General features: G+C 39.1%; 2 protein-coding genes across 2 annotated transcripts; both read left to right on the forward strand.

Moving 5' to 3' along the window:
• The first annotated feature begins 12,318 nt into the window (after positions 1 to 12,318).
• On the forward strand, positions 12,319 to 15,244 carry LOC140830129 (uncharacterized). The gene is made up of 4 exons (XM_073193411.1): positions 12,319 to 13,860; positions 13,987 to 14,106; positions 14,201 to 14,684; positions 14,913 to 15,244. The coding sequence occupies exons 1-4, from the start codon at positions 12,319 to 12,321 to the stop codon at positions 15,242 to 15,244; spliced, it is 2,478 nt and encodes an 825-aa protein (XP_073049512.1).
• Positions 15,245 to 15,291: 47 nt separating this feature from the next.
• LOC140830130 (uncharacterized) lies at positions 15,292 to 16,501 on the forward strand. The gene is made up of 2 exons (XM_073193412.1): positions 15,292 to 15,527; positions 15,916 to 16,501. The coding sequence occupies exons 1-2, from the start codon at positions 15,292 to 15,294 to the stop codon at positions 16,499 to 16,501; spliced, it is 822 nt and encodes a 273-aa protein (XP_073049513.1).
• The last annotated feature ends 9,121 nt before the right edge of the window (positions 16,502 to 25,622 follow it).

Genomic DNA, 25,622 nt, shown 5'->3' on the forward strand with positions numbered 1-25,622 from the left:
CTTGCTACATGACTTCATTCAACAAAATTCCTATGTTCTCCAGAGAAGAATTTGATGATTGGAAAATCAGAATGCAGGCTCATTTAGCTGCACAAGATGATGATATGTGGTATGTCATAACTGATGGACCCATGAAGATTATGAAAACAAACACAGCAGTTGCCATAACAGAAGGGGCACCACAAAGAATAGAAAAGCTTAGAGATGAATGGACAACTGAAGATAAAAGAAAAGCGAATCTTGATAATGTGGTTAAAGACATTCTGTACAAAACGCTGGACAAAGTAACCTTTAGCAACATAAAGATGTGTAAGACAGCCAAAGAAATTTGGGAAATGTGATCCAGCTGTGTGAAGGAAATGATCAAACCAAAGAGAATAAACTCTCTGTTGTTGTTCAAAGGTTTGATAACATCAAAATGAAAGCAAGAGAATCAATACACGAGTATGATAAAAAAGTGTAAGCAGTAACGTCAATGAGTTAAATGTACTTGGAAAAGTGTATACCAACAAAGAGATTGTAACACCCAGACATTTGTATGCATATGATGTAAGGTAATGATTATGATTAAGTATTTTCATTATTACTTTTATGGTTTGTTATGATGATCGTTTGGGATGTGTAGCGTAATGGTGATGGTTTGTGGCTTCAAGATATGATATGAATGGTATTGAATGATATATAATGAAACAAAGAATGGATGGGTAGAATAGAAAGTTGATCCTTAGCCAAATAGGTAATGGAAGTGCTGAAACGGTAGGAAACTGTGGCAGTAGTTGTAGATTTTTGTTAGAGTAGGTGCCCGTCGAGCCAAGTGTTGGCCGAGTGTTCACAATGAAACTCTATGAATAAGCAATCTTTAGTTTAATAATATTTGAAATTATCATTTTGGCAAATCTTTATCTGTATACCCATGCTAGCTGCATAGATAAAGCCCTTGAATATACAAATAGTAGAAAGAATATGAGATGCTCATATGATGAGTATCATGAAACTCATATTTGTAATACTATATATTCTAAACGGTTCCTAGTCGATTCAGCCGCCACTAAGAAGGATATAGGCCGCTCGAGTTAGAGACTAGTATCTGCGATGTGAGTACCATGTTTCATTGGTAGGGGACATTGTGATGTCCGAACATGCAGATAGGTGCTCCTTGTAGAGTGCACTGAACAACCCTCCATAAAAGGACTTTCCAAGTGGTTCTCACTTATCGAGTGGAAAAGTCCTGGTTTATGGTTGTACAGAATTAGTCCTTATGACCCGGGACAACATTGAGACTCTATGTGCTAGAATTACACTTTGACTTGTTTACCGACTCTCATGGGGTCATCAGGTGGCAAGGTTGGGTGTTCTGTCGAAACACATAGGAGTCGATGCATTGTAGTCGGGGATTCACCGCTTACCTTCGGGTATGGATATCCTATGTGTTATCATGTGTATGTAGATCGAAATCTCTGGCCAGAGTATGGTTGTAATTATGAAAGGTGTTTCATAGATTACACCATCGATGCAACTACGACATGACACATAGTATCGATTCATTGACAACTCTCGATAAACCAATGGTTGTCGAATCGATCGGGATATATGAGTTGAAGGGACCGTACTGTGCGCTAACCATAATTGAATGGTTCTTGCAGGCACTATCATGTGATACCTAGGGAATCACGTAAGCGATGCTGCTAGGCGTTTAACGTGATTGGTTGGGTACTATCAGACTTGAGTTCTGACGTTCTTATTATCAAGGTGTTGATAAGTAAGAATGGAGCAATTAGGGTATGCTCGAATAAGGACATGTTTAGTCCGAATCACATGGAGATGTGAACCCACGGCTAGTTGTATCAATGAACCATTGAGGGCCACACAAGTACTAGCTTTGTAAATCCCGATGAGAAGTAAAATAGTTCAATGTGTTGAACGGCTTATAAAAGAGTTTATAAGCGTAAGGAAAATTAGAAGTATGACTTCTATAAAGGAGAAAATAGTTCAAAGTGTTGAACGGCTTATAAATGTGTTTATAAGTGTAAAGAAAAATAGAAGTATGACTTCTATGAGAGAAATGTAAATTTTGATTTATGGAAGTGTTCCTAAATTAAAATTTGGCCAAGTGACTAATGTTTTTGAAAATTGTGATTTTCATAAACATTATTATGGACTAAATTAAATTAATTCAAGTGTTGAATTAATTAAACACTAGTGGGCCTAGTAGAGCCCAAATAATTAAATTAATTCAAGTGTTGGATTAATTAAATAATATTGAGTCTAGTAGAGCTCAATTAAAATAATTATTTAACTAGTGGGACTTGAGTAAATTCAAGTAATATTTAATTTGTCTCAAATATGTTTGAGATAATTAAATTTAGTCTATGGTTTTTTATTTGATAGAAAACTATATTATATGAATGCATGGGAGGTGAAGAGTTGGGGAATACTTTTGAATAAAATATTGGTTGGCATGCAACTTTTTGTATCAACTTTTTGCAACCCCAAGACTTGATTCTCCTCCCTCATTCTACACTCCATATGGCCGAAACTCTCCATACAATTTCTCTCCAATTTTCTTCCATTGTGTGTTCTTCAATTTGTTGAGGAACACTACACTATTCATTGAAAAATCTTCTTGTTTTTCTAGTGCAAAACAAGAAGGGATTTACCTAGTTGGTGGTGGGCTTAATTTTGGAGTAAGGAGGAGGCTTGAAGATCTTCATCCATTCAAGAGCTTTGTTGTTTAACAACAAAGTTGGAGCCACAATCAACTTTTAAAGTTGATAGGTAAATTTTCTCAACACCCTATGTATGTTTTTGAGATTTTAATAAATATTGCACAACTTCTTTTGGTGGCCGAAATTTCCCCTTAAAAATTTGATTTTTGTGCTTCCGTTGCGTTTCCGGCCACCGTAACCGGTCCGCTTTCAAGTGGTATCCGAGCTAAGGTTACGGATTTTGTGTAATATTTACGTAATATTATGTTGAGATCGATTTCTAACCGCTTGAGAAATTTTTTGGTGCATGTATGGTGAAGGCCGAAATTTTTGAAGAAAAACAAAAAAAAAAAAAAAATGTTTTTCGGGCAGCCCGAGGGGCTGCCCGAAAATTTCGGGCAGCATAGGGCAGCACGAGGGGCTGCCCGAAATGTTCAGTTTTAAAATAAAAAAAAAAATTTTTTGTTGTTGCCGGAATCCGGCGACGGAGCTCCGGCGACGGCGATGACGGCTAGGGTTTCCAAAAGGTGTTTTGGTTAATCCAAGTGTCATGGGCCTTGAGATGTTGGGCCATTGGATGGCCAACATAATTTGTGAAATTTAAATGGGCCAAAGTTTCTTTTTTGATGTAAAATGGTTTTTGGGCCCTTAAGTTTAAATTTACAATTGTTGCACATATTTTCTCATAAAATAAATAATTGAAGTAGGACTTTAATTATTTATAGTAAATGGTGATTTACAAGAAATTCGATTATAAATAAATTAATTTGAAAGTAGACAAAGGTGATTGTATACTTTGTTAATTTAATTTATAATTGTGGCGGTTAGTGATTGGATCAAGATATATAATATTGGATCAATTAATTATAGTGATAATTAATTGATGGTGTATGATATGTGATATTATGCATGAAGGATGATCAAAAGCCCAAGCCCAATTTGCTAGGTGTATGCTAGGATATTTGTGTTGAATGATTGTAATAATTATCAATTTATCAAGTGGGCTTGGTTTATGGCCCGTTCCCACCCCATGAGATGTATCCCTATGTGCCATGGATATTTATTTGTAAATATTAGAATAGGGGAAGATCAAGATTGGAAGATGGTGGCCTTGGTGATTATGAAGATCGAAGACATGTAATATTGGATGCTAATGTAATAATTTAGTTGCATTGCATCCCGTGCATTTACCCTAGGATTGGACCTAGGCCCGTGTTTGGCTCACACGGGCCATTAGTTTTGGGGCGATTGATCATCCTTGTATTGTTTTCTATTTATGATATATGCATGATATGTTATAAATAATGAGTATGTGCGTTATTATTATGATAATAACAAAGTTGCATGAATCCGGCAAACATACGATCAAACATGGCGAGCTTTTAAAATAAAATTAATGATGAGACCTTTCAAAATTAAAAACCCTCATTTTGAATAAGATTCAAAATTAATATCAAGCCCGAAAAGGGGAATTATAAATTTGTTTATAATTTCCTTGTCTTCCATCGACAATGGGTGCATGATGAACGCTACCCGTACTCGGGGCTCGGCTCATATTATTGGGGGGGCCCTGGGTGCCGGAAAGCTGTGACATCCATTGACATGGTGATGTGAACTACGTGGAACTCCCATGATTTCGGCTCATATTATTGAGGGAACTCATGGCGACCGTCCATTAAGGTTCAACATCGATGGGTAAGGCTTGACACGTGAAGATGAACGACGTCATATTATTGGGTCCTAATCAAACGTGAGACAAAAGTTTACGTTAAGGGTTGCATTGTGATGCAATTGGAAACTACCTTTTAGGTTTTGTGATTGGCTGATATTATTCGGGATCATAATTCGCTAATTGGACCTTACGTACCTACTGAGGAAAGGAGTTTCCCGTTTTCACTAGAGGGTAGTGAAAGATGTCAAAACAGTGGGAGCAAATATTTATGAAGTATAAGTCCAAACTTCATATCTTACTAAATATTTAAAATAGTCATCAACATTTATCTGTTTTACTTTTCAGTACAAATTGACGATGTCATCGATTCGCAATCCAATATCCGTAATACTCGACAAAAACATATTAACTGGACCTAATTACCTCACTTGGCTAAGAAACCTAAAAATCGTCTTGAATTCGGAAAAGATAGCATATACACTGACTGAGTCGCCCCCTGTTGAGGCTCCGACTCACTGCAATCCTGAGGAATTGCAGGCTTACAAGGAATGGTGTGACCATGACTTGATAGCCAGGTGTTATATGCTGACTTCTATGAATGATGAGCTGCAGAGGCGTTTTGAGGGTGCAAAGAGTGCTGTTGACATTCATTTGCACCTCAAGGAGCTCTTTGGAGAGCAAACGCGTCCTCTTAGGCATGCTACCGTCAAGGAGCTGATCACTTTGCGCATGCGAGAGGGGACCTCGGTCCATGAGCATGGCCTAAAGGTGATCGGGCTCGTGGACAAGCTCGTTGGCATGGATCTGATCCTGCCTTCGGAGTTGACCACCGACATGTTGCTGTTATCGCTGCCTAGCTCATTTGATCCTTTTGTGGTGAACTTCAACATGAACAAGATGGAACCGACCCTTGAGGAGTTGGTAAACATGCTTGTTACCTTTGAGTCCACTATCAAGAAAGAGAAGTCGGTTCTTTATGTGGGTTCTTCATCTGGTACGAAGATTGATCCACATGGGAATGGAAAGAAGCGTTCTTTCCAACGTCCCGAGAAGAACGAGCCCTTGTTGAGGCAATCTCCGAATCCCGTTGTGGCAGCCAGACCAGTTAAGGCTGACAAGACTGGTGATGTTTGCCATCACTGCAAGAAGCCTGGACATTGGAGGCGAAATTGCAAAGAATATCTTGCCCAGAAGTGTTCTGGAAACGGTATGTTCTAAATTTAAGTAAACATTTTAATTAACTCTACTTCTTGGGTATTAGATACCGGTTGTGACTCACATCTCTGTAATGGGTTACAGGTGATGGGAAGAAGTAGGAAGCTTAAGGAAGGTGTGACCTTCTTGAGGATGGGCAATGAAGCAAGAGTTGCTGCCAAGACCTTAAGAGATGTTTACTTATTGTTGAACAATAGTTTTAAGTTAATTAAGAGATGTTTGTTTGTACCTTTTTGATGAAAAAACATTATTTCCATTTCTATTGTGATAAAGATGGATATTCTTGTTTATTTAGCAAAGGTGTTTGCAACATTTACAAGAATGAATGTTTAATTGGTACTTGAGAACTTGAAAACGATCTCTATAACTTAAAATTAAAAGATATTCCATTAAATGTCCATTCAAAGGCAGACACCATATGAGATATGGATGGGTAAGCCTCCCAAATATTCTTATCTTAGAATATGGGGAGCCCTGCTTATGTGAAGCAGGTTAGTGGGAGATAAATTGGATTGTTGATCCATTTTATGTTACTTTGTGGGATATCCAAGGAATTAAGTTGGATATCATTTCTATCATCCCCAAGAAACAAAAGTGTTTGTTTCTAGGAATGCAACCTTTTTGGAAAGGGATTTTCTATTGGATAGAAAAAGGCAGATGATAGAACTCGAAGAGGTTCGAGAGAAACCCACAATTATAGAACCCACACCCGATGAGCCAAGAGAGGAGATACAAGCTCCTAGCAGATACGAGAAAGTCTCGAGACCACCTATGAGGTATGGTCAGCTTCTTGAAGAAGGCCATGATGAGCCTAACCATGGATGTGATCCATGGACCTTCAAGGAAGCGTTATCTGATGCCAATTCATCCAAGTGACTTGAAGAAATGGAATCTGAGTTGAATTCCATGCATTCGAACCAAGTGTAGGATCTTGTGGATCCACCTGTGGGAACTGTTCCTACAGGGACTTGGGGAGGATGGGAAGGTGTTGACCTTCAAGGCGCGATTGGTGGCAAAAGGATGTACTCAAAGACAAGGAGTTGACTTTGAGGAAACCTTTTCCCAATCGCAATGTTCAAGTCCATAAGGATTTTATTAGCCATAGCTGCATAGTATGACTATGAGATATGGCAGATGGATGTCAAGACAAACTTTCTTAAATGGGGATTTTAAGAAAGTTATTTACATGTCTAAACCTGAAGGGTTTACATCTATCGGAAGTGAGCATATGGTATGCAAACTTCAGAGATCTATTTATGATCTAATGCAGGCATCTAGGAGTTGGAACCTCAGATTCGACAGTACAATCAAATAGTTTGATTTACTGTGAATCATGAGGGACCCTATGTGTATAAGAAGGTCAGTGGGAGTGTTGTGACATTCCTGGTGCTTTATGTTGATGACATTCTAATCTTTGGGAATGATGTAGGAATGTTGCAATCAACAAAGATATGGTTAGCGAGTAAGTTCTCGATGAAGGACTTGGGTGAAGCATCTTTTGTATTGGGATACAGATCTATTGAGATAGATCGAAAAGATGACTTGGTCTCAGTCCACATACATGATACCATCGTGAAGCGGTTCTCGATGGATGAGTCCATGAGAGGACATCTACCAGTGTGTCATGGCGTGTCCCTATCCAAGTCTGTCTCCCAAGACAGATGCAGAGATAGTGGCGATGACACGCATTCCGTATGCTTCGGAAATTGGTAATATCATGTATGGGATGATATCTACACGTCCTGACGTGGCGTTTGCACTATATGTAGTGAAATGATATCATTCGAACCCTGGTCTTCCACACCTGAAAGCTGTGAAAGACATCCTCAAGTAGTTGAGAAGGACCAATAAAGTGTTCTTGGTCTATGGGGTAGAGAACTGAAATTGGAAGGTTATACCGACTCTAGCTTCCAAAGCGATATCGATAACCTGAAGTCAACCTCTAGTTTTGTATTCATGCTCTATGGTGCTGCAGTCTCTTGGAAGAGTTCCAAGCAAGACAATATTACGGATTCCAGCACAGAGGCCGAATACATTGCTGCATCAGATGCAGCAAGGGAGGCTGTTTGGATAAGGAATTTCGTCTAAGAGTTGGACGTCATTCCTAATGGAGTTGCTCCTATCCCGGTGTTGTGTGACAACACGGGAGCTATAGCTCAAGCAAAGGAGCCAAGGTCTCATCAGAATCCAAACTCGTATTGAGAAAGTACCACATCCTCGGAGAGATTGTGGAAAGAAGAGTAGTGTCTATTGACAAAGTCGGCTCCGCAGATTATGTTGTTGATCCACTAGCTAAGCCTTTACCTGGACCATTATTCGACAAGCATCGCGAATCAATGGGTTTTAAGCATATGGGTAGTTGGCTCTAGTGCAAGTGGGAGATTGTTAGAGTAGGTGCCCGTCGAGCCAAGTGTTGGCCGAGTGTTCACAATGAAACTCTATGAATAAGCAATCTTTAGTTTAATAATATTTGAAATTATCATTTTGGCAAATCTTTATCTGTATACCCATGCTAGCTGCATAGATAAAGCCCTTGAATATACAAATAGTAGAAAGAATATGAGATGCTCATATGATGAGTATCATGAAACTCATATTTGTAATACTGTATATTCTAAACGGTTCCTAGTCGATTCAGCCGCCACTAAGAAGGATATAGGCCGCTCGAGTTAGAGACTAGTATCTGCGATGTGAGTACCATGTTTCATTGGTAGGGGACATTGTGATGTCCGAACATGCAGATAGGTGCTCCTTGTAGAGTGCACTGAACAACCCTCCATAAAAGGACTTTCCAAGTGGTTCTCACTTATCGAGTGGAAAAGTCCTGGTTTATGGTTGTACAGAATTAGTCCTTATGACCCGGGACAACATTGAGACTCTATGTGCTAGAATTACACTTTGACTTGTTTACCGACTCTCATGGGGTCATCAGGTGGCAAGGTTGGGTGTTCTGTCGAAACACATAGGAGTCGATGCATTGTAGTCGGGGATTCACCGCTTACCTTCGGGTATGGATATCCTATGTGTTATCATGTGTATGTAGATCGAAATCTCTGGCCAGAGTATGGTTGTAATTATGAAAGGTGTTTCATAGATTACACCATCGATGCAACTACGACATGACACATAGTATCGATTCATTGACAACTCTCGATAAACCAATGGTTGTCGAATCGATCGGGATATATGAGTTGAAGGGACCGTACTGTGCGCTAACCATAATTGAATGGTTCTTGCAGGCACTATCATGTGATACCTAGGGAATCACGTAAGCGATGCTGCTAGGCGTTTAACGTGATTGGTTGGGTACTATCAGACTTGAGTTCTGACGTTCTTATTATCAAGGTGTTGATAAGTAAGAATGGAGCAATTAGGGTATGCTCGAATAAGGACATGTTTAGTCCGAATCACATGGAGATGTGAACCCACGGCTAGTTGTATCAATGAACCATTGAGGGCCACACAAGTACTAGCTTTGTAAATCCCGATGAGAAGTAAAATAGTTCAATGTGTTGAACGGCTTATAAAGGAGTTTATAAGCGTAAGGAAAATTAGAAGTATGACTTCTATAAAGGAGAAAATAGTTCAAAGTGTTGAACGGCTTATAAATGTGTTTATAAGTGTAAAGAAAAATAGAAGTATGACTTCTATGAGAGAAATGTAAATTTTGATTTATGGAAGTGTTCCTAAATTAAAATTTGGCCAAGTGACTAATGTTTTTGAAAATTGTGATTTTCATAAACATTATTATGGACTAAATTAAATTAATTCAAGTGTTGAATTAATTAAACACTAGTGGGCCTAGTAGAGCCCAAATAATTAAATTAATTCAAGTGTTGGATTAATTAAATAATATTGAGTCTAGTAGAGCTCAATTAAAATAATTATTTAACTAGTGGGACTTGAGTAAATTCAAGTAATATTTAATTTGTCTCAAATATGTTTGAGATAATTAAATTTAGTCTATGGTTTTTTATTTGATAGAAAACTATATTATATGAATGCATGGGAGGTGAAGAGTTGGGGAATACTTTTGAATAAAATATTGGTTGGCATGCAACTTTTTGTATCAACTTTTTGCAACCCCAAGACTTGATTCTCCTCCCTCATTCTACACTCCATATGGCCGAAACTCTCCATACAATTTCTCTCCAATTTTCTTCCATTGTGTGTTCTTCAATTTGTTGAGGAACACTACACTATTCATTGAAAAATCTTCTTGTTTTTCTAGTGCAAAACAAGAAGGGATTTACCTAGTTGGTGGTGGGCTTAATTTTGGAGTAAGGAGGAGGCTTGAAGATCTTCATCCATTCAAGAGCTTTGTTGTTTAACAACAAAGTTGGAGCCACAATCAACTTTTAAAGTTGATATGTAAATTTTCTCAACACCCTATGTATGTTTTTGAGATTTTAATAAATATTGCACAACTTCTTTTGGTGGCCGAAATTTCCCCTTAAAAATTTGATTTTTATGCTTCCGTTGCGTTTCCGGCCACCGTAACCGGTCCGCTTTCAATTTTAGCATAATGTTTTGTATATTAATCCAAATGACGTGAGGCCACTTCCATTAGAAAGATAAGATATAAAGCTATAGCTTTCTTATTTTGAGTTTTGTTCAAATTATTGTGGAAGGTAAGCCAAAAGTGCCCCGAAGTGTGTCGTGTGTTTCGTCGTTCCTCCAGTGACACATGTTGGGAGATTTAGAATAACTTTTTACTCAGACCTCTAAATGACATGAAACCAATCGGAGATGCAAGCGAAGACATAGAGCTACAATCCAGTTTACCATTTTTCCATATTATGAAGGGAAGAGGCGTTTCGGAAGCGATCTTTGAAGAGGTTGTGCGCAGAGCGCGCGCTCGGGCGGGAAAAGATGTGCGCCCGGGCGGGCCTTGTTCGAGAAAAATGTATTTTGGGCGAGAGTTCCGCGCTCGGGCGGAAAAAGATGTCCGCCCGAGCGGCCAGCAATGTTTAAAAACGTGTTTTGGGTAATTTTAGGCATAAAATCAAAGGAGACTCTCATTTTTCTCATTTCCCTTCTCTTCCTTTCCCTTCTCCATCGTGTAAGGTAAGGGTTCTTCATTTTCCTATTTTTCCAATCTTTATTTTAAGCAATTAATCTTCAATCCGGAGTTGGAACTTCATCTTTTTAGTGAAAGGAGCGAAGGTAAGTGGTTTTTCTTCTTGTTCTTGAGTTATTGAAGATGTTGGAGTTAAGGGATGATAGTTGTGATGATGTATTGGATTAAATGGTAATTTAAGGTTATTATTTGGGTTTATTGTTGTAGGATCATCGTCATAGTTTAGAAAATCAAATGCTCCAAGTGCTATAAGTGGAATCAATTCTTAAATGCATCACATGATCATATATATATATATGTGTTTTGATGATTTTATGACGTTAACTCCTTTAAAATTCCATTCATGATATATATATATGTAAATATGTATATATGGTAGTGCAATTATATGCATTTTTGAATGAAAGGAGTTAAACTTTAAATGATTCCTCCAAGGTGTTCGATAAAATGCATGAATGAAGTTTTATATGATTGAATGATTGGATTGATAGTGATAGTAGCGGTGTTGCCCCTGGCAATTCTAAATCCGCAATGTAATTGGCCAATTAACGATGAAAACATGTGCTCTCTTATAAGATGTATTTTATGCAGAGGTACATGTCCCTCCTATAAGATTCGTTTTTACGAAGAAGGTTAGCAATGAATGAACTATCTTATAAGAACTATCAATTCTTCAGTTGATCAATGAAATGAATATCATCCCTATGTATTGTTGTATTATAATTCTTGGCGGATGATATTAATGATGATTCGACGTTTATGAAATGAGAAGGATAATGTTTTCAAGAAAATGAAATTGAGGCTATACATTTTATGTTTTACAATAAAACGATATATATGTACCTTGTTATTATTGATTCCATTTGCTGAGTTTTATACTCATTCAAGTTATGTTCATGTGATGTAGGTACAGGTAAGAAAGACTGATCATCCCTAAGTTGTCGAAGCGAGAGAATGGAATATGCCAAACTTTGGAGATAGTGGTTGGATGCTATTTTGATGTGTTGAACTTTTGGCTTTTTGAGAAACCTTGAAAATGTTGTTTTGGTATTTGAATTAAAAATATGTGTGGATACTATATGAAATGGTATCTGATGTATATGAAAATGTTTTGCATATGTTTATGTGTTGCTTGAGACAGGTAGCATGTCCTATTTACGGGGAGATGCTGCCCAAATTTCTTTAAAGTATACATTTTCTCCAAATTATATTTTAAAGCTTCCGCACTAAGTATGCATTTTAGTCTCGAGTGTTACATTTAGTGGTATCAGAGCCAGGTTTTTTTCGGACCAATGATTTGGCATATGACTTCCTCTGCTGTCAACAATTCGGTATGTATGTACCTGCATTATTTGATATAATATGGATGTGTAGCCTCAATAAGTATGATATGTTTTATCTGGGAATGGTTTTAAATTAATATGTATTATAGGATCATGCCGCCTAAGCGTAAAGCATCAGAAGGGGAGGATAGTTCATCATCTAGAGTGGTTGATGAATTTAGCAAGTTACTGAAAGAACAGGCCAAGTTACATGGAGAGCAAATCCAGCAGCTCTTACAGATGCAGAATGAAGGCTGAGGGAGAGAAAGAGAGCAAGTGAGGCCCGAGCCCAGTAGTGAAGGCGCATATGAAAGATTTCGTAAGATGAAGCCACCAGAATTTAAGGGAAGCATTGATCCCTTGGTTGCCTTGGAATGGGTCAAAGCTGTGGAGGCTATTTATGATTATCTGCAGTTTGATGATAAAGATCAAGTCAGCTATGCCATTTTTCTACTAACTAAGACCGCGAGGATTTGGTGGGACGCCACCAAGGTATCAGTTAATGTATCGGCACTCAAGTGGCAGGAGTTTAAAGATTTATTATACCACAAATATTTTCCTCGAGATGTTCGAAGTCAGAAAGTGAAGGAATTTCTAGAACTGAGGCAAGGAAATATGTCAATGCAAGAATATATTCTCATGTTCGAAGAGGGGTGTCAGTTTGCCCCATATCTCACCAGTAATGACATTGAAAAGGGTGAGTATTTTCTTAGAGGTGTCAGGGCTGAAATTAAAAGAGACGTTCGAATGTCTAAAGATGCTTCATATAAAGAGATTGTTGAAAAAGCAAGGATGGCCAAGCAAGACGAGAAGGAAATTGAAAGAGAAAGACATTTGAAGCGCCAAGATTTTTCTACTAAGGGCCAAGGTTCTGGATGGAAAGGTAAGGGCAAGTTTAGAGGCAAAGAGAGAGAGGAGCATCGACCCAAAGCTCCTATGCTACCGCCTGCGTATGATCGACCTGTATGTCCGAAATGTGGCAAAATGCATAGAGGTGAGTGTTTGGTTGGAAGTAATAGATGTTTTCGTTATGGAGGTGTTGGACATGTTATCAAATATTGTCCAGTAAAGGGTGAGAAAGGGAATGATAGGGTTCAAGGCAGAATCTTCGCAATGACCAAAGAAGGCGCAAATCCTGATTCTTCTGTTATATTAGGTACTATTTTAATTTCAGGCAAAGCCGCTATTACATTGATTCACACTGGTGCTACGAATTCCTTTATGTCTGAAATTTTCTTGCGCTCCTTGAATGTTGTTCCATCTTGTGAACCACTTCACTATAGTATTTTGTTGCCATCGGGAGACGAATTATGGCCTTCTAGTATTCTTAATGGTTGTACAGTACAAGTGAATGAAAAAATCTATTTTGCTGATCTTATTATTATTCCCATGGTGGCGTTTGATGTTATTTTGGGAATGGACTGGCTATCGTCATATCGTGCTGTTATAGACTGTGTGGCTAAGATAGTGCGATTTCCTACAAAAGATGATGGTAATGGGATTTTCCAAAGTTCAGGTATTTCGCTTGGTACTCCTTATATTTCTTGTTTGAAAGCTCAGGAAATGTTATCAAAGGGGTGTCATTGGTTTTTAGCTACTGTAATAGATGTGAATACTGAGATGACAATGAAGTTGGGTGAGATTGAGGTAGTTCGAGATTTTCCTGACGTATTTGCAGATGATGTGCCTGGATTGCCACCTGATCGTGAAGTTGAGTTTGTGATTGACGTGGTTCCAGGTACTGCTCCGATTTCGAAAGCTCCATACCGAATGGCCCCGACTGAAATGAAGGAGCTGAAGAATTGGTTGCAGGATCTATTAGACAAAGGCTTTATTCTTCCGAGTTCTTCTCCGTGGGGAGCTCCGGTTTTATTTGTCAAAAAGAAAGATGGATCTTTGCGGTTGTGCATTGATTACAGAGAGATCAATAAAGTCACGATCAAGAATAAATATCCATTACCGAGGATTGACGATCTCTTTGATCATCTGCAGGGAGCGACAGTGTTTTCAAAGATCGATCTGTGTTCTGGTTATTATCAACTGAAAGTTAGGGAAGCTGACGTCCCTAAAACTGCATTCAGAAGTCATGTCATTCGGGTTGACGAACGCTCCGTCTGTCTTCATGGATCTAATGAACCGGGTCTTCAAGCCATATCTGGATAGCTTTGTTATCGTTTTCATTGACGATATCCTGATTTATTCAAAGACTCGGGAACTTCGTGCCGAGCATCTCAGAACTGTATTGCAGTTATTAAGGGAAAAGCAGTTATACGCAAAGTTGAAAAAGTGTGAATTCTGGTTAGAGCAAGTATCATTTCTGGGCCATATTGTTTCGAAAGACGGCATTGCAGTGGATCCCATGAAGATTGAAGCAATTAAACAATGGCCTATTCCTACGACCGTCTCCGAGGTGCGTAGTTTTCTTGGTTTGGCAGGCTATTATCGACGTTTTATTGCCAATTTCTCCAAAATAGCTCTGTCATTAACCAATTTGACAAGGAAAGCGGTGAAGTTTGAGTGGACAAGCGAGTGCCAACACGATTTTCAAGTGTTAAAAGACAAGTTGACATCAGCCCCTATCCTAGCACTTCCGTGCGGCACTGAAGATTTTATTGTATACACTGATGTGTCAAAGATGGGACTTGGAGCTGTACTGATGCAGCCTGGGAAAGTAATCGCTTATGCTTCTCGTCAGCTGAAAGACTACGAGAAGAATTATCCCACCCACGATCTTGAATTAGCGGCTGTGGTATTCGCACTGAAAATATGGAGACACTATCTGTATGGCGACAAATGTGAAGTTTTCACATACCACAAGAGCTTGAAATATCTATTCTCACATAAAGAACTCAATATGCGGCAGAGAAGGTGGTTAGAACTTGTTAAAGATTATGATGTGACCATTAGCTACCACCCAGGTAAAGCAAACGTCGTTGCAGATGCTTTGAGCCACAAGTCAGTTTCTTCTTTGAGCTCGTTGATTCAGAATCCGTTGTTATTGGATCTTCAGAGGAGCGAGATTGCTATAGTAGAGCAAGGGACCATCGCTAGACTTTCAGCTTTGGTTATTCGACCTACGTTGACAGATAGGATACGACGGGGCCAGCATAGTGACAATCAGTTGATGGAATTGCGAGCCAAAGCTGACAAGAAAGGAAATACAGAGTTTGCGATGAACACTGATGATTTGTTAACATGGAGAGGTCGGATATGTGTTCCCAGTGGTAATGACATTCGTCGGGATGTTTGACAGAGGCTCATACAGCGCCATACTCGATACATCCAGGTAGTACCAAGATGTATCAGGATCTCCGACGTCTATACTGGTGGCCAGGTATGAAAAGTGATATTGCAAAGTTTATATCCGAATGTCTAACATGTCAGCAAGTAAAGATTGAGCACCAAAGACCTGCTGGAACTTTGCAATCTCTCCCAATACCTCAGTGGAAGTGGGAGCACATCACCATGGACTTTGTAACGGGACTTCCAAGAACACCAAAAGGTTACAACTCCATCTGGGTGATTGTTGACAGGTTAACCAAGTCGGCTCATTTTCTTCCGGTCAAGATGACGTTTACAATGAACCAATAGGCTGAAGTCTATGTAGCTGAGATTGTGAGACTTCATGGTATCCCTGTGTCAATTTTATCTGATCACGACCCAAAGTTTACTTCTGAATTCTGGAAGAGCTTGCATAGAGCCTTGGGAACTAGATTGGATTTTAGCACAACATATCATCCTCAGAGTGACGGCCAGTCAGAGAGAGTGATTCAGATTCTGGAAGATATGCCACGAGCATGCACGATTGATTTTCCTGGTAGCTGGGATTCTAAATTCCTACTTGTTGAATTTACGTATAACAATAGTTATCAGGCGACAATTGGCATGCACCATACGAGGCATTGTATGGTAGAAATGTAGGTCACCATTGAACTGGGATGAAGTCGGTGAAAGAAAGATGTTAGGACCAGAATTGGTCCAAGAGACATCTGATGTGATTGCTTTAATTCGAGACAGAATGAAGACATACCAATCCAGACAGAAAAGTTATGCCGATATCCGAAGAAGGCCTTTGGAGTTTGAAGTTGGAGATCACGTATTTGTCAAAATTGCTCCTCTCAAAGGCATTATGAGATTTGGCAGGAAAGGAAAGCTGAGACCAATATTTATCGGTCCATTTGAAATATTGCACAGGATTGGAGAAAGAGCATATTGTCTAGCCTTACCGCCAGACTTGGATAGAGTCCACAACGTATTTCACGTCTCAATGCTCAAGAAGTACATCTCGAACCCTTCTCATGTTCTTAGACATGAACCATTGGATCTGATGCCGAACTTGACTTATCAAGAAGTACCAATTCAGATTTTAGATCGCAAGGTTAAAGTACTGAGGAATAAGGAGATCGGCATTATCAAGATTCTTTGGCGTAATCAGTTGGTTGAAGAAGCAACGTGGGAGCCAGAGGAGGAAATGAAACAGCGATATCCTGAGTTATTCGCACAGTAATTGCAATTTCGGGGACGAAATATCTTAAGGAGGGGAGAATTGTAACATCCAGACATTTGTATGCATATGATGTAAGGTAATGATTATGATTAAGTATGTTCATTATTACTTTTATGGTTTGTTATGATGATCGTTTGGGATGTGTAGTGTAATGGTGATGGTTTATGGCTTCAAGATATGATATGAATGGTATTGAATGATATAGAATGAAACAAAGAATGGATGGGTAGAATAGAAAGTTGATCCTTAGCCAAATAGGTAATGGAAGTGCTGAAACGGTAGGAAACTGTGGCAGTAGTTGTGGTTTTTAGCATAATGTTTTGTATATTGATCCAAATGACGTGAGGCCACTTCCATTAGAAATATAAGATATAAAGCTATAACTTTCTATTTTGAGGTTTGTTCAAATCATTGTGGAAGGTAAGCCAAAAGTGCCCCGAAGTGTGTCGTGTGTTTCGTCGTTCCTCCAGTGACACATATTGGGAGATTTAGCATAACTTTTTACTCAGACCTCCAAATGACATGAAACCAATTAGAAGGGAAGAGACGTTTCGGAAGCAATCTTTGAAGGGGTTGTGCGCAGAGCGCGCGCCCGGGCGGGAAAATATGTAGGCCCGGGCGTGCCTTGTTCGAGAAAAATGTATTTTGGCCGAGAGTTCCGCGCCCGGGCGGAAAAAGATGTCCGCCCGGGCGGCCAGCAATGTTTAAAAACGTGTTTTGGGTAATTTTAGGCATAAAATCGAAGGAGACTCTCATTTTTCTCATTTCCCTTCTCTTCCTTTCTCTTCTCCATCGTGTAAGGTAAGGGTTCTTCATTTTCCTATTTTTCCAATCATTATTTTAAGCAATTAATCTTCAATCCGGAGTTGGAACTTCATCTTTTTAGTGAAAGGAGCTAAGGTAAGTGGTTTTTCTTCTTGTTCTTGAGTTATTGAAGATGTTGGAGTTAGGGGATGATAGTTGTGATGATGTATTAGATTAAATGGTAATTTAAGGTTATTATTTGGGTTTATTGTTGTAGGATCATCGTCAAGGTTTAGAAAATCAAGTGCTCCAAGTGCTGTAAGTGGAATCAATTCTTAAATGCATCACATGATCCTATATGTATGTGTTTTGATGATTTTATGACGTTAACTCCTTTAAAATTCCATTCATGATATATATATATATATAAATATATATATATATATATGTAAATATGTATATATGGTAGTGCAATTATATGCATTTTTGAATGAAAGGAGTTAAACTTTAAATGATGCCTCTAAGGTGTTCGATAAAATGCATGAATGAAGTTTTATATGATTGAATGATTGGATTGATAGTGATAGTAGCGGTGTTGCCCGTGGCAATTCTAAATCCGCAATGTAATTGGCCAATTAACGATGAAAACATGTGCTCTCTTATAAGATGCATTTTATGCAGAGGTACATGTCCCTCCTATAAGATTCGTTTTTACGAAAAAGGTTAGCAATGAATGAACTATCTTATAAGAACTATCAATTCTTCAGTTGATCAATGAAATGAATATCATCCATATGTATTGTTGCATTATAATTCTTGACAGATGATATTAATGATGATTCGACGTTTATGAAATGAGAAGGATAATGTTTTCAAGAAAATGAAATTGAGGCTATACATTTTATGTTTTACAATAAAATGATATATATGTACCTTGTTATTATTGATTCCATTTGCTGAGTTTTATACTCATTCAAGTTATGTTCATGTGATGCAGGTACAGGTAAGAAAGACTGATCATCCCTGAGTTGTCGAAGTGAGAGAAGGGAATATGCCAAACTTTGGAGATAGTGGTTGGATGCTATTTTGATGCGTTGAACTTTTGGTTATTTTGAGAAACCTTGAAAATGTTGTTTTGGTATTTGAATTAAAAATATGTGTGGATACTATATGAAATGGTATCTCATGTATATGAAAATATTTTGCATATGTTTATGTGTTACTTGAGACAGGTAGCATGTCCTATTTACGGGGAGATGCTGCCCAAATTTCTTTAAAGTATACATTTTCTCCAAATTATATTTTAAAGCTTCCGCACTAAGTATGCATTTTAGTCTCGAGTGTTACATTTAGACTAGCTCAATTGGTACCAGGATTGTGCTAAGTACCTATATATCCATGTGGTCTTAGGTTCGATCCTGGGAAGGCACAGACTCCAGTTCATGGGTTGGAGGAGTTCTATGAGTAACCCGTACGACGTCTATGGAAAGTCCGTGAGGGAAAAGTCCCCATAGAGGGAGCCCAAGATCGGGATAGCCTTGGGTCGATCGGGGCAGTGGGCCGTATGGGCGGTCCACTGGGCCTGTAATGGGTCGTTACAGAGATAGCACTAAAGGTAATGAGAGGTCTTCCCAAGGAATGAGATGTCAAGACCATGGCAATGAGGGAGTCCAAGGATCTAAATCAAATTGAACTTCATGATTTGTTTGTTGATATAAAGGCTTATGAATTTGAGCTACAAACCAGAGAAGGAGAACCATCTACCCCTGCAGTTACAACTGTTCTAGCAGCCGTCAGAACAGAACCAATCAGTTCAGTCGAGAAATCTGCTGAACAGTTGAGCAATGATGCAATGTCTTTGTTCATCAAAAAATTTGGAAAGTTCGTGAGAAAGAATCAAGGAAACTGTCACGCCTCGAGCCCGGGCCCGTGCCTGCGTGACTGCACAATGGGCCCCTATAGCAACTACTTTGTATTCATCCTCGCTTTACGAAAATGATTAACCCAAGTTACTATAGAAGTCCATTGTAGCCCTTTATAAACTCATTTTAAATCTTTAATTTTTCAGATGTGGGACAAGGGTATCACAATCACCCCTCCTTCAGAACGCGACATCCTCGTCGCGGCCTGACTACTCGATCCACCAGCACCGAGAATCTAGAGGTGGCTCCTACAGGTTCAAGAGGTGGCTCCCGTCATGTAGCACTTTGCCCCACAGGTTCAAGAGGTGGCTGCCATGCACGTAGCACTTTGCCCCGCATAGCACTTATTTCTCGGTGTTCCATGCCGGTGACCGGCTCTGATACCATTCTGTCACGCCCCGAGCCCGAGCCCGCGCCTGCGTGACTGTAGAATGGGCCCCTATAGCAACTACTTTGTATTCGTCCTCGCTTTACGAAAATGATTAACCCAAGTTGCTATAGAAGTCCATTGTAGCCCTTTATAAACTCATTTTAAATCTTTAATTTTTCAGATGTGGGACAAGGGTATCACATAAACTTTCAGAAGCCATACCCAAGGAACAGCTCAAAAGATGAATCAAATGCTTGTTACAACTGTGGCAAATCAGGTCACTTTATTGCTGATTGTCCTAAATCCAAGAAGAACAGTCATGGATCAACTAATAGAATAAAAAAATCATATGAACACAAAAGAATGCCCAAGGAAGATAAGAAGTCCTTCAGAAAGAAACACGAGGTATTCTTAGCTGAAGAAAATAAATCTAAATGGGCAGAAACTGACAGTGAGGAGTCAGAACCAGAAAGCTCATGCAGCTCTAGTGATGATGAGGAAGTCAAGTGTTTGATGGCTAATGATGCAGAAGAAGAATCATCTAGCCAACATGTATTTGATTTCAACTCAACTGATTTCACACGAGAAGAACTCATTCTAACACTACATGATATGGTAAATGAGTATCAAAAACTTGCATCATCATTTGAAAAAATCAAAGCAAATCAAACTGATCCCACAGACAATAAAAAAAACTGATGAATCAGTTGATGGGTTGAGTCTAAAAAGAGAGATTGCTGAGTTAAAAGCAGAAAGAAATAAAAATCAGTAATTAATCCAGAAGTTGATTCTTGAAAACTCAAAATAGACTGAGCTCATTCAGTCTTGGAACAAGTCATCAACTGCACTGAGTGAGATGTAGAATTCACAAAAATCAGTTTCTGATAAAACTGGTTTAGGGTTCAATACTCAAGGAGAAATATATCCAAATGATACTCAACCAAAGCCAAAAATAGACAAAGGAAAATACATTAACTTTGTCAAAGCAACAGTGGTACAAGAACAAATTGTGCCCAGTAAACTGATTGAGCAACCTAATAAGAATATGAGTAAGGCTATAAGATATGGGATTGGTTATAGCCAAAAAATTTCAACTAATTCACAAAGTCAGTCATCAAAGAGGTTTCACAAGAACTATTCGAATAGCTATTTCAATTACTATAACTGCAAGCCAGTTCAGAAGAGATATAGACTGAACAATCAGTTGAATAAAGCTAAAACACATATTGTGTCATCTGTACACTACACACCAAGCACACAAAAGCCGAGAAAAACCATTTGGAATACAGCTACTGGAAAGTCTATTAGACTAATCCGAGTGTGGGTTCCTAAGGGACTAATCAGCTCAGGACCCAAATAGATATGGGTACCAAGTTATATTGTGTATGTGATTGCAGGTAACAGGTACAAACAAGAACTCAATATGGTATTTGGACAGTGGATGTTCGCGACATATGACAGGAGATGCAAGTGTGTTATCTCAACTGATCAAATATAGTGGTCCAAACATCAGTTTCGGGGACAATTCCAAAGGTAGAACTGTGGGTAAGGGTAAGCTTATCCATAGTAACTTTACTTTTAAAGATGTTCTATTAGTAGAAAACCTTAAGTATAACTTGATTACCATCAGTCAGTTATGCGACAGTGGATTTTTAGTACAATTTGACAAATTCGTGTTCAGTCAAAACTTCAACTGATGAAATCATACTAACTGGAAAACGTTGTGGAAACACATATAAAGTCAGTTGGAATGATCAAACGTATGCACCAGTTTGTTTTATTGCTTCCAAATCATCTAAAAACTGGTTGTGGCATAAGAGACTAAATCATTTAAACTTCAAATCCATTGCCTATCTGAGTAAACATGAACTTGTAACTGGTTTGCCCAAAATAGACTTTTCAAAAGAAAAACTATGCTCAGCATGTCAGTTTGGAAAACAAGTAAAATCTTCTTTTAAAACAAGGGTTGTAAATCTTCTTCCCGATGCTTAGAGTTGTTGCATATGAATTTATTTGGTCCAATACCAGTCATGAACTTAGGAGGAATGAAATACACCTTGGTGATTTTTGATGGTTTTTCAAGATTTACTTGGGTTATCTTTCTCAAATCAAAAGACCAAACTGCTGCACAACTGATCAAGCTCTTCAAAAGACTTTTAAATGAAAAATCAGTTAGAATTGATCGAATCAGATCTGATCGAGGAACTGAATTTATCAATCAAACTCTTTCAAATTTTTTAGAAAATGCTGGAATTAAGCATGAGCTCTCAGCAGCTAGAACTCCTCAGCAAAATGGTGTAGCTGAGAGAAGAAATCGGACTCTTAAAGAAGCCGCTATAACGATGCTTGCTGATTCTGGTATTTCTCAAAGATTTTGGGCAGAGGCAGTAAACACTGCGTTTTACACTCAGAACAGATCATTGATTAATAAAAATCATATGAAAACACCATATGAGATCTGGCATGGAAGAAAAAGTATAATTACTTATTTCAAAATATTCGGCTGCAGATGTTTTATTCTTGATAATGATAAAAATTACTTAAAAACGTTTGATGCTAAATCTACAGAAGGAATATTTCTTGGATATTCATCAGTTAGTATAGCTTATATTTTTGGGGTTTTAACAAGTAAACCCTAAATGTTGAAGAATCTGCTCATGTTGATTTCGATGAAACTGAACTAACTGATAAGCCAACTGATCAAGTTCAGCTAGTTGATCGATTTACAGATATCAGTTTGGAGGAAAATGATGAAGGAGACAATCACATAAATCAAAACAACCTCCAAACACCCCAAACCAGAAGTGTTAGATCAATCAGCTGAACCAGAAGCCATTCCTAATAATCAGTTGATAGAGCAAACTGATGACATTCAATTACCAACTGAAAAAATTACTGATACAACAAATACTGAGTACAGATGGAAAAAATCACACCCACATGAATTGGTAATATGAAATCCATCTGATCAGTAAGAACTCGCAATCAAATGCTAAATTTATTTATCTATTCAGCTTTTGTTTCACAACTAGAACCGAAGAAAACTGATGAAGCTCTTGCTGATCCTAACTGGGTAAATGCAATGCAAGAAGAGCTAAATCAGTTCACTCGTAATAATGTCTGGAACTTAGTCCCAAGACCAATTTCAAAAACTATTATAGGTACAAAATGGGTGTACAGGAACAAACTGAACGAGGATGGTTCAGTTGTGCGCAATAAAGCAAGGTTAGTAGCACAAGGATATAGGCAAGAAAAATGAATTGATTATGATGAAACATATGCAACAGTTGCAAGACTGGAAGCTATCAGAATATTCCTTGCATATGCTTCATTCAAGAACTTCAAAGTCTATCAAATGGATGTCCAAAGTGCATTCCTGAACGGTCAACTACAAGAGGAAGTATATGTTGAACAACCCCCAGGTTTTGTAAATCACAATTTTCCTGATCATGTATATCATTTGAACAAAGCTTTATATGGTATTAAACAAGCTCCCAGAGCTTGGTACGAAACTCTTTCAAAATTTCTAACTGATCATAATTTTTCTGTTGGATCAGTTGATAAGACCTTGTTCAAATTTTCCAAGAATAATCACATTTTACTTGTTCAAATTTATGTTGACGATATCATATTTGGGTCAACTAACCCAAAATTATGTGAGAAATTTGCTAAGTTGATGCAGGAAAAATTCGAAATGAGCATGATGGGTGAACTGACATTCTTTCTTGGACTGCAAGTGAAGCAACTGGAGACTGGTACATTCATCAGTCAGACTAAATATACAAAGGAGCTGCTGAAGAAATTTGGCATGGAGTCATGTTCAGCTGCAAATACTCCCATGAGCTCATCAGTAAAATTGGACACTGATCAAGGGGGAATATCAGTTGAGGCGACATTATATCGAGGTTTAATAGGTTCATTGTTGTACCTAACTGCCAGTCACCCTGATATTGTATTTGCTGTCTGTATGTATGCTAGATTTCAAGCAAATCCTAAGCAACCACATTTCTCAGTTGCTAAAAGAATTTTAAAATTTCTTAAGGGTACACAAAATGTTGGGTTATGGTATTCAAAAGACTCGTCTTTCAATTTAGTTGGCTATTCAGATGCAGATTATGCAGGATGTAAACTTGATCGAAAAAGTACAAGTGGTTCATGTCAGTATCTTGGAGACAGACTGATCTCCTGGTTCAGCAAAAAGCAGACATCCATAGCTACCTTGTAGTATCCCGATGCCTAATTTGAGTTAATTATTGGATTAATTATATTTCGGTGGGATCGGAAGGACCGAACAGAGTTCGGATCGTCCGAAGCGGGTTCGGATCGTCCGAAGAGGGTTCGAATCGTCCGAAGAAAGGTGGCTGGACACGTGGAAGACATGCAGAGTTCGGATCGTCCGATCAGGGTTCGGATCGTCCGAAGACAGGTGTCTGGACACGTGGAAGACATGCAAGGTTCGGATCGTCCGATCAGAGTTCGGATCGTCCGAAGTGTGCCGGATCGGATCTTCCGAAGTGGATCGGATCTTCCGATCGTTGTCTATAAATAGAGGCGCGAGGTTTCACTTTTTACTCGCCAATTCCGAGTGTTCCAGAGCGTTTTAGTCGTTTCTGATGGGTTTCTAGTCTTTTCCCGAGGTTTAGGCACTAGCGGGGAGCTACTAGTCTTGTAGCGGAGCTGTGCTCTAGTTGGGAGCTAGCGGCATCAGTGGGCTGACTACGGACGCAGACTTGATTCTAGGACTGATTGCTAGGATCTACTGGTTTGAGGTACGAAAGTACTATCCGAGATAGCAGGATTGAGTATGCTTTACTATGTGTTGCATGTTTATATGTTGCATTATTATCTGTCATATGATGCATGGTTTATTATGCGGCATTTGCATAATCATGTTGATCCTGACTATTTTTGAGATAGCCTGTTGAGAGGGTGCTCAGCCCTCGTTTGTTGTGGATGGTTGGACCCCGTTGGCCGACGGTGGTCAGGTCACCGGTATATCCACAGGTTTATTTTGGTATGGGAGCCACCTCCAGGTGCGACGGCGCAGAGTGCTACATACCTTGACGTCATTTACCTGAGCAGTATTTCGATATACCCAGATCCTGGTATCCAGTACATTTTGCATACATGCATGTCATAGTCTTGTATACTCATGCTTTCGGTGCTGAGCGTTTTATGCTCACGTCCTCGGTTTATCTCTGTTTTGGACACCCTATTCGATGGGGCAGGTCTCAGGTTGGACGGTCCAGGAGGGAGTGGACAGGGAGCTGGCAGAGGTTGACCTGTAGTTGTTGGTATTTGTTCTTGGTATTTAGTTCGATCTGGTTGTTTAAGTATTTTTGTACTTACAGATTCGATTGGGTTGTATTACTGTTTTTCCGCTGTTTACCTGATTCAGTTTAAATGTTAAATTTTGCATGCTTAAGTTCTGATTAGTAGGTGATTCTGGAACGGGTCACTACATTTATGGTATCAGAGCATGCATTAAGATTTTGGGATTTAGAACTGTTCTTTTGGGTTTAATCTCTGGTAACTTTTGTAGCTAAGAGATGTCTGGTTTTGACGACGATGCTAGTAGTCATGGCAGCGTTGGACGCTGGGGAGACCGCGACGATCGGGAGCGTCGTCGAGAGCATCGAGAACGTCGTCAACACCGTCGTGATGAGCCTCGGAGTTTTAGTATGCATCGATTCTTGCAGATGGGGCCGAAACCTCTTTCAGGCGGTGAGACCCCGGATGTTGCGGAGAACTGGCTCGAGAGGATGGAGAGCTGCTTCAAGACTTTTCAGTGCTCGGCGGAGCAGCAGATTGATACCCTTGATTTCTTGCTGGAGGGTGGTGCGCGCAAGTGGTGGAGGTCTACCTCTGCACCGATAGTTCAGCGACAGGGTCGAGTTCTTTGGGCCGATTTCCGAGCCGCTTTCATGCTGCTTTACTTTCCGCCAGCTCTTCTGCAGACCAAGGCGATTGAGTTGATCAATCTGAAGCAGGGAAGTTTGTCTGTTGATGAGTATCAGCAGAAGTTCTTTGAGTTGCTTCCGTATGTTCCGCATGTCAGTGACAATACTATGGCCAAGTGTAACCA

This window comes from Primulina eburnea, chromosome 4 (genome assembly GCF_022965805.1).
Source record: "Primulina eburnea isolate SZY01 chromosome 4, ASM2296580v1, whole genome shotgun sequence".
Classification (NCBI taxonomy): Eukaryota; Viridiplantae; Streptophyta; class Magnoliopsida; order Lamiales; family Gesneriaceae; genus Primulina; species Primulina eburnea.

Excerpts from the sequence above, each read along its gene's own strand:
- LOC140830129 (XM_073193411.1), top strand. The coding sequence starts at position 12,319 with ATGAAGCCACCAGAATTTAAGGGAAGCATTGATCCCTTGGTTGCCTTG. Across the intron at positions 14,107-14,200 it reads TTCGGGTTGACGAACGCTCC|ACTCGGGAACTTCGTGCCGA; the intron begins GTCTGTCTTCAT and ends ATTTATTCAAAG. Across the intron at positions 14,685-14,912 it reads AGTAATCGCTTATGCTTCTC|GTAAAGCAAACGTCGTTGCA; the intron begins GTCAGCTGAAAG and ends GCTACCACCCAG.
- LOC140830130 (XM_073193412.1), top strand. The coding sequence starts at position 15,292 with ATGTATCAGGATCTCCGACGTCTATACTGGTGGCCAGGTATGAAAAGT. Across the intron at positions 15,528-15,915 it reads ATCTGGGTGATTGTTGACAG|GTCACCATTGAACTGGGATG; the intron begins GTTAACCAAGTC and ends GTAGAAATGTAG.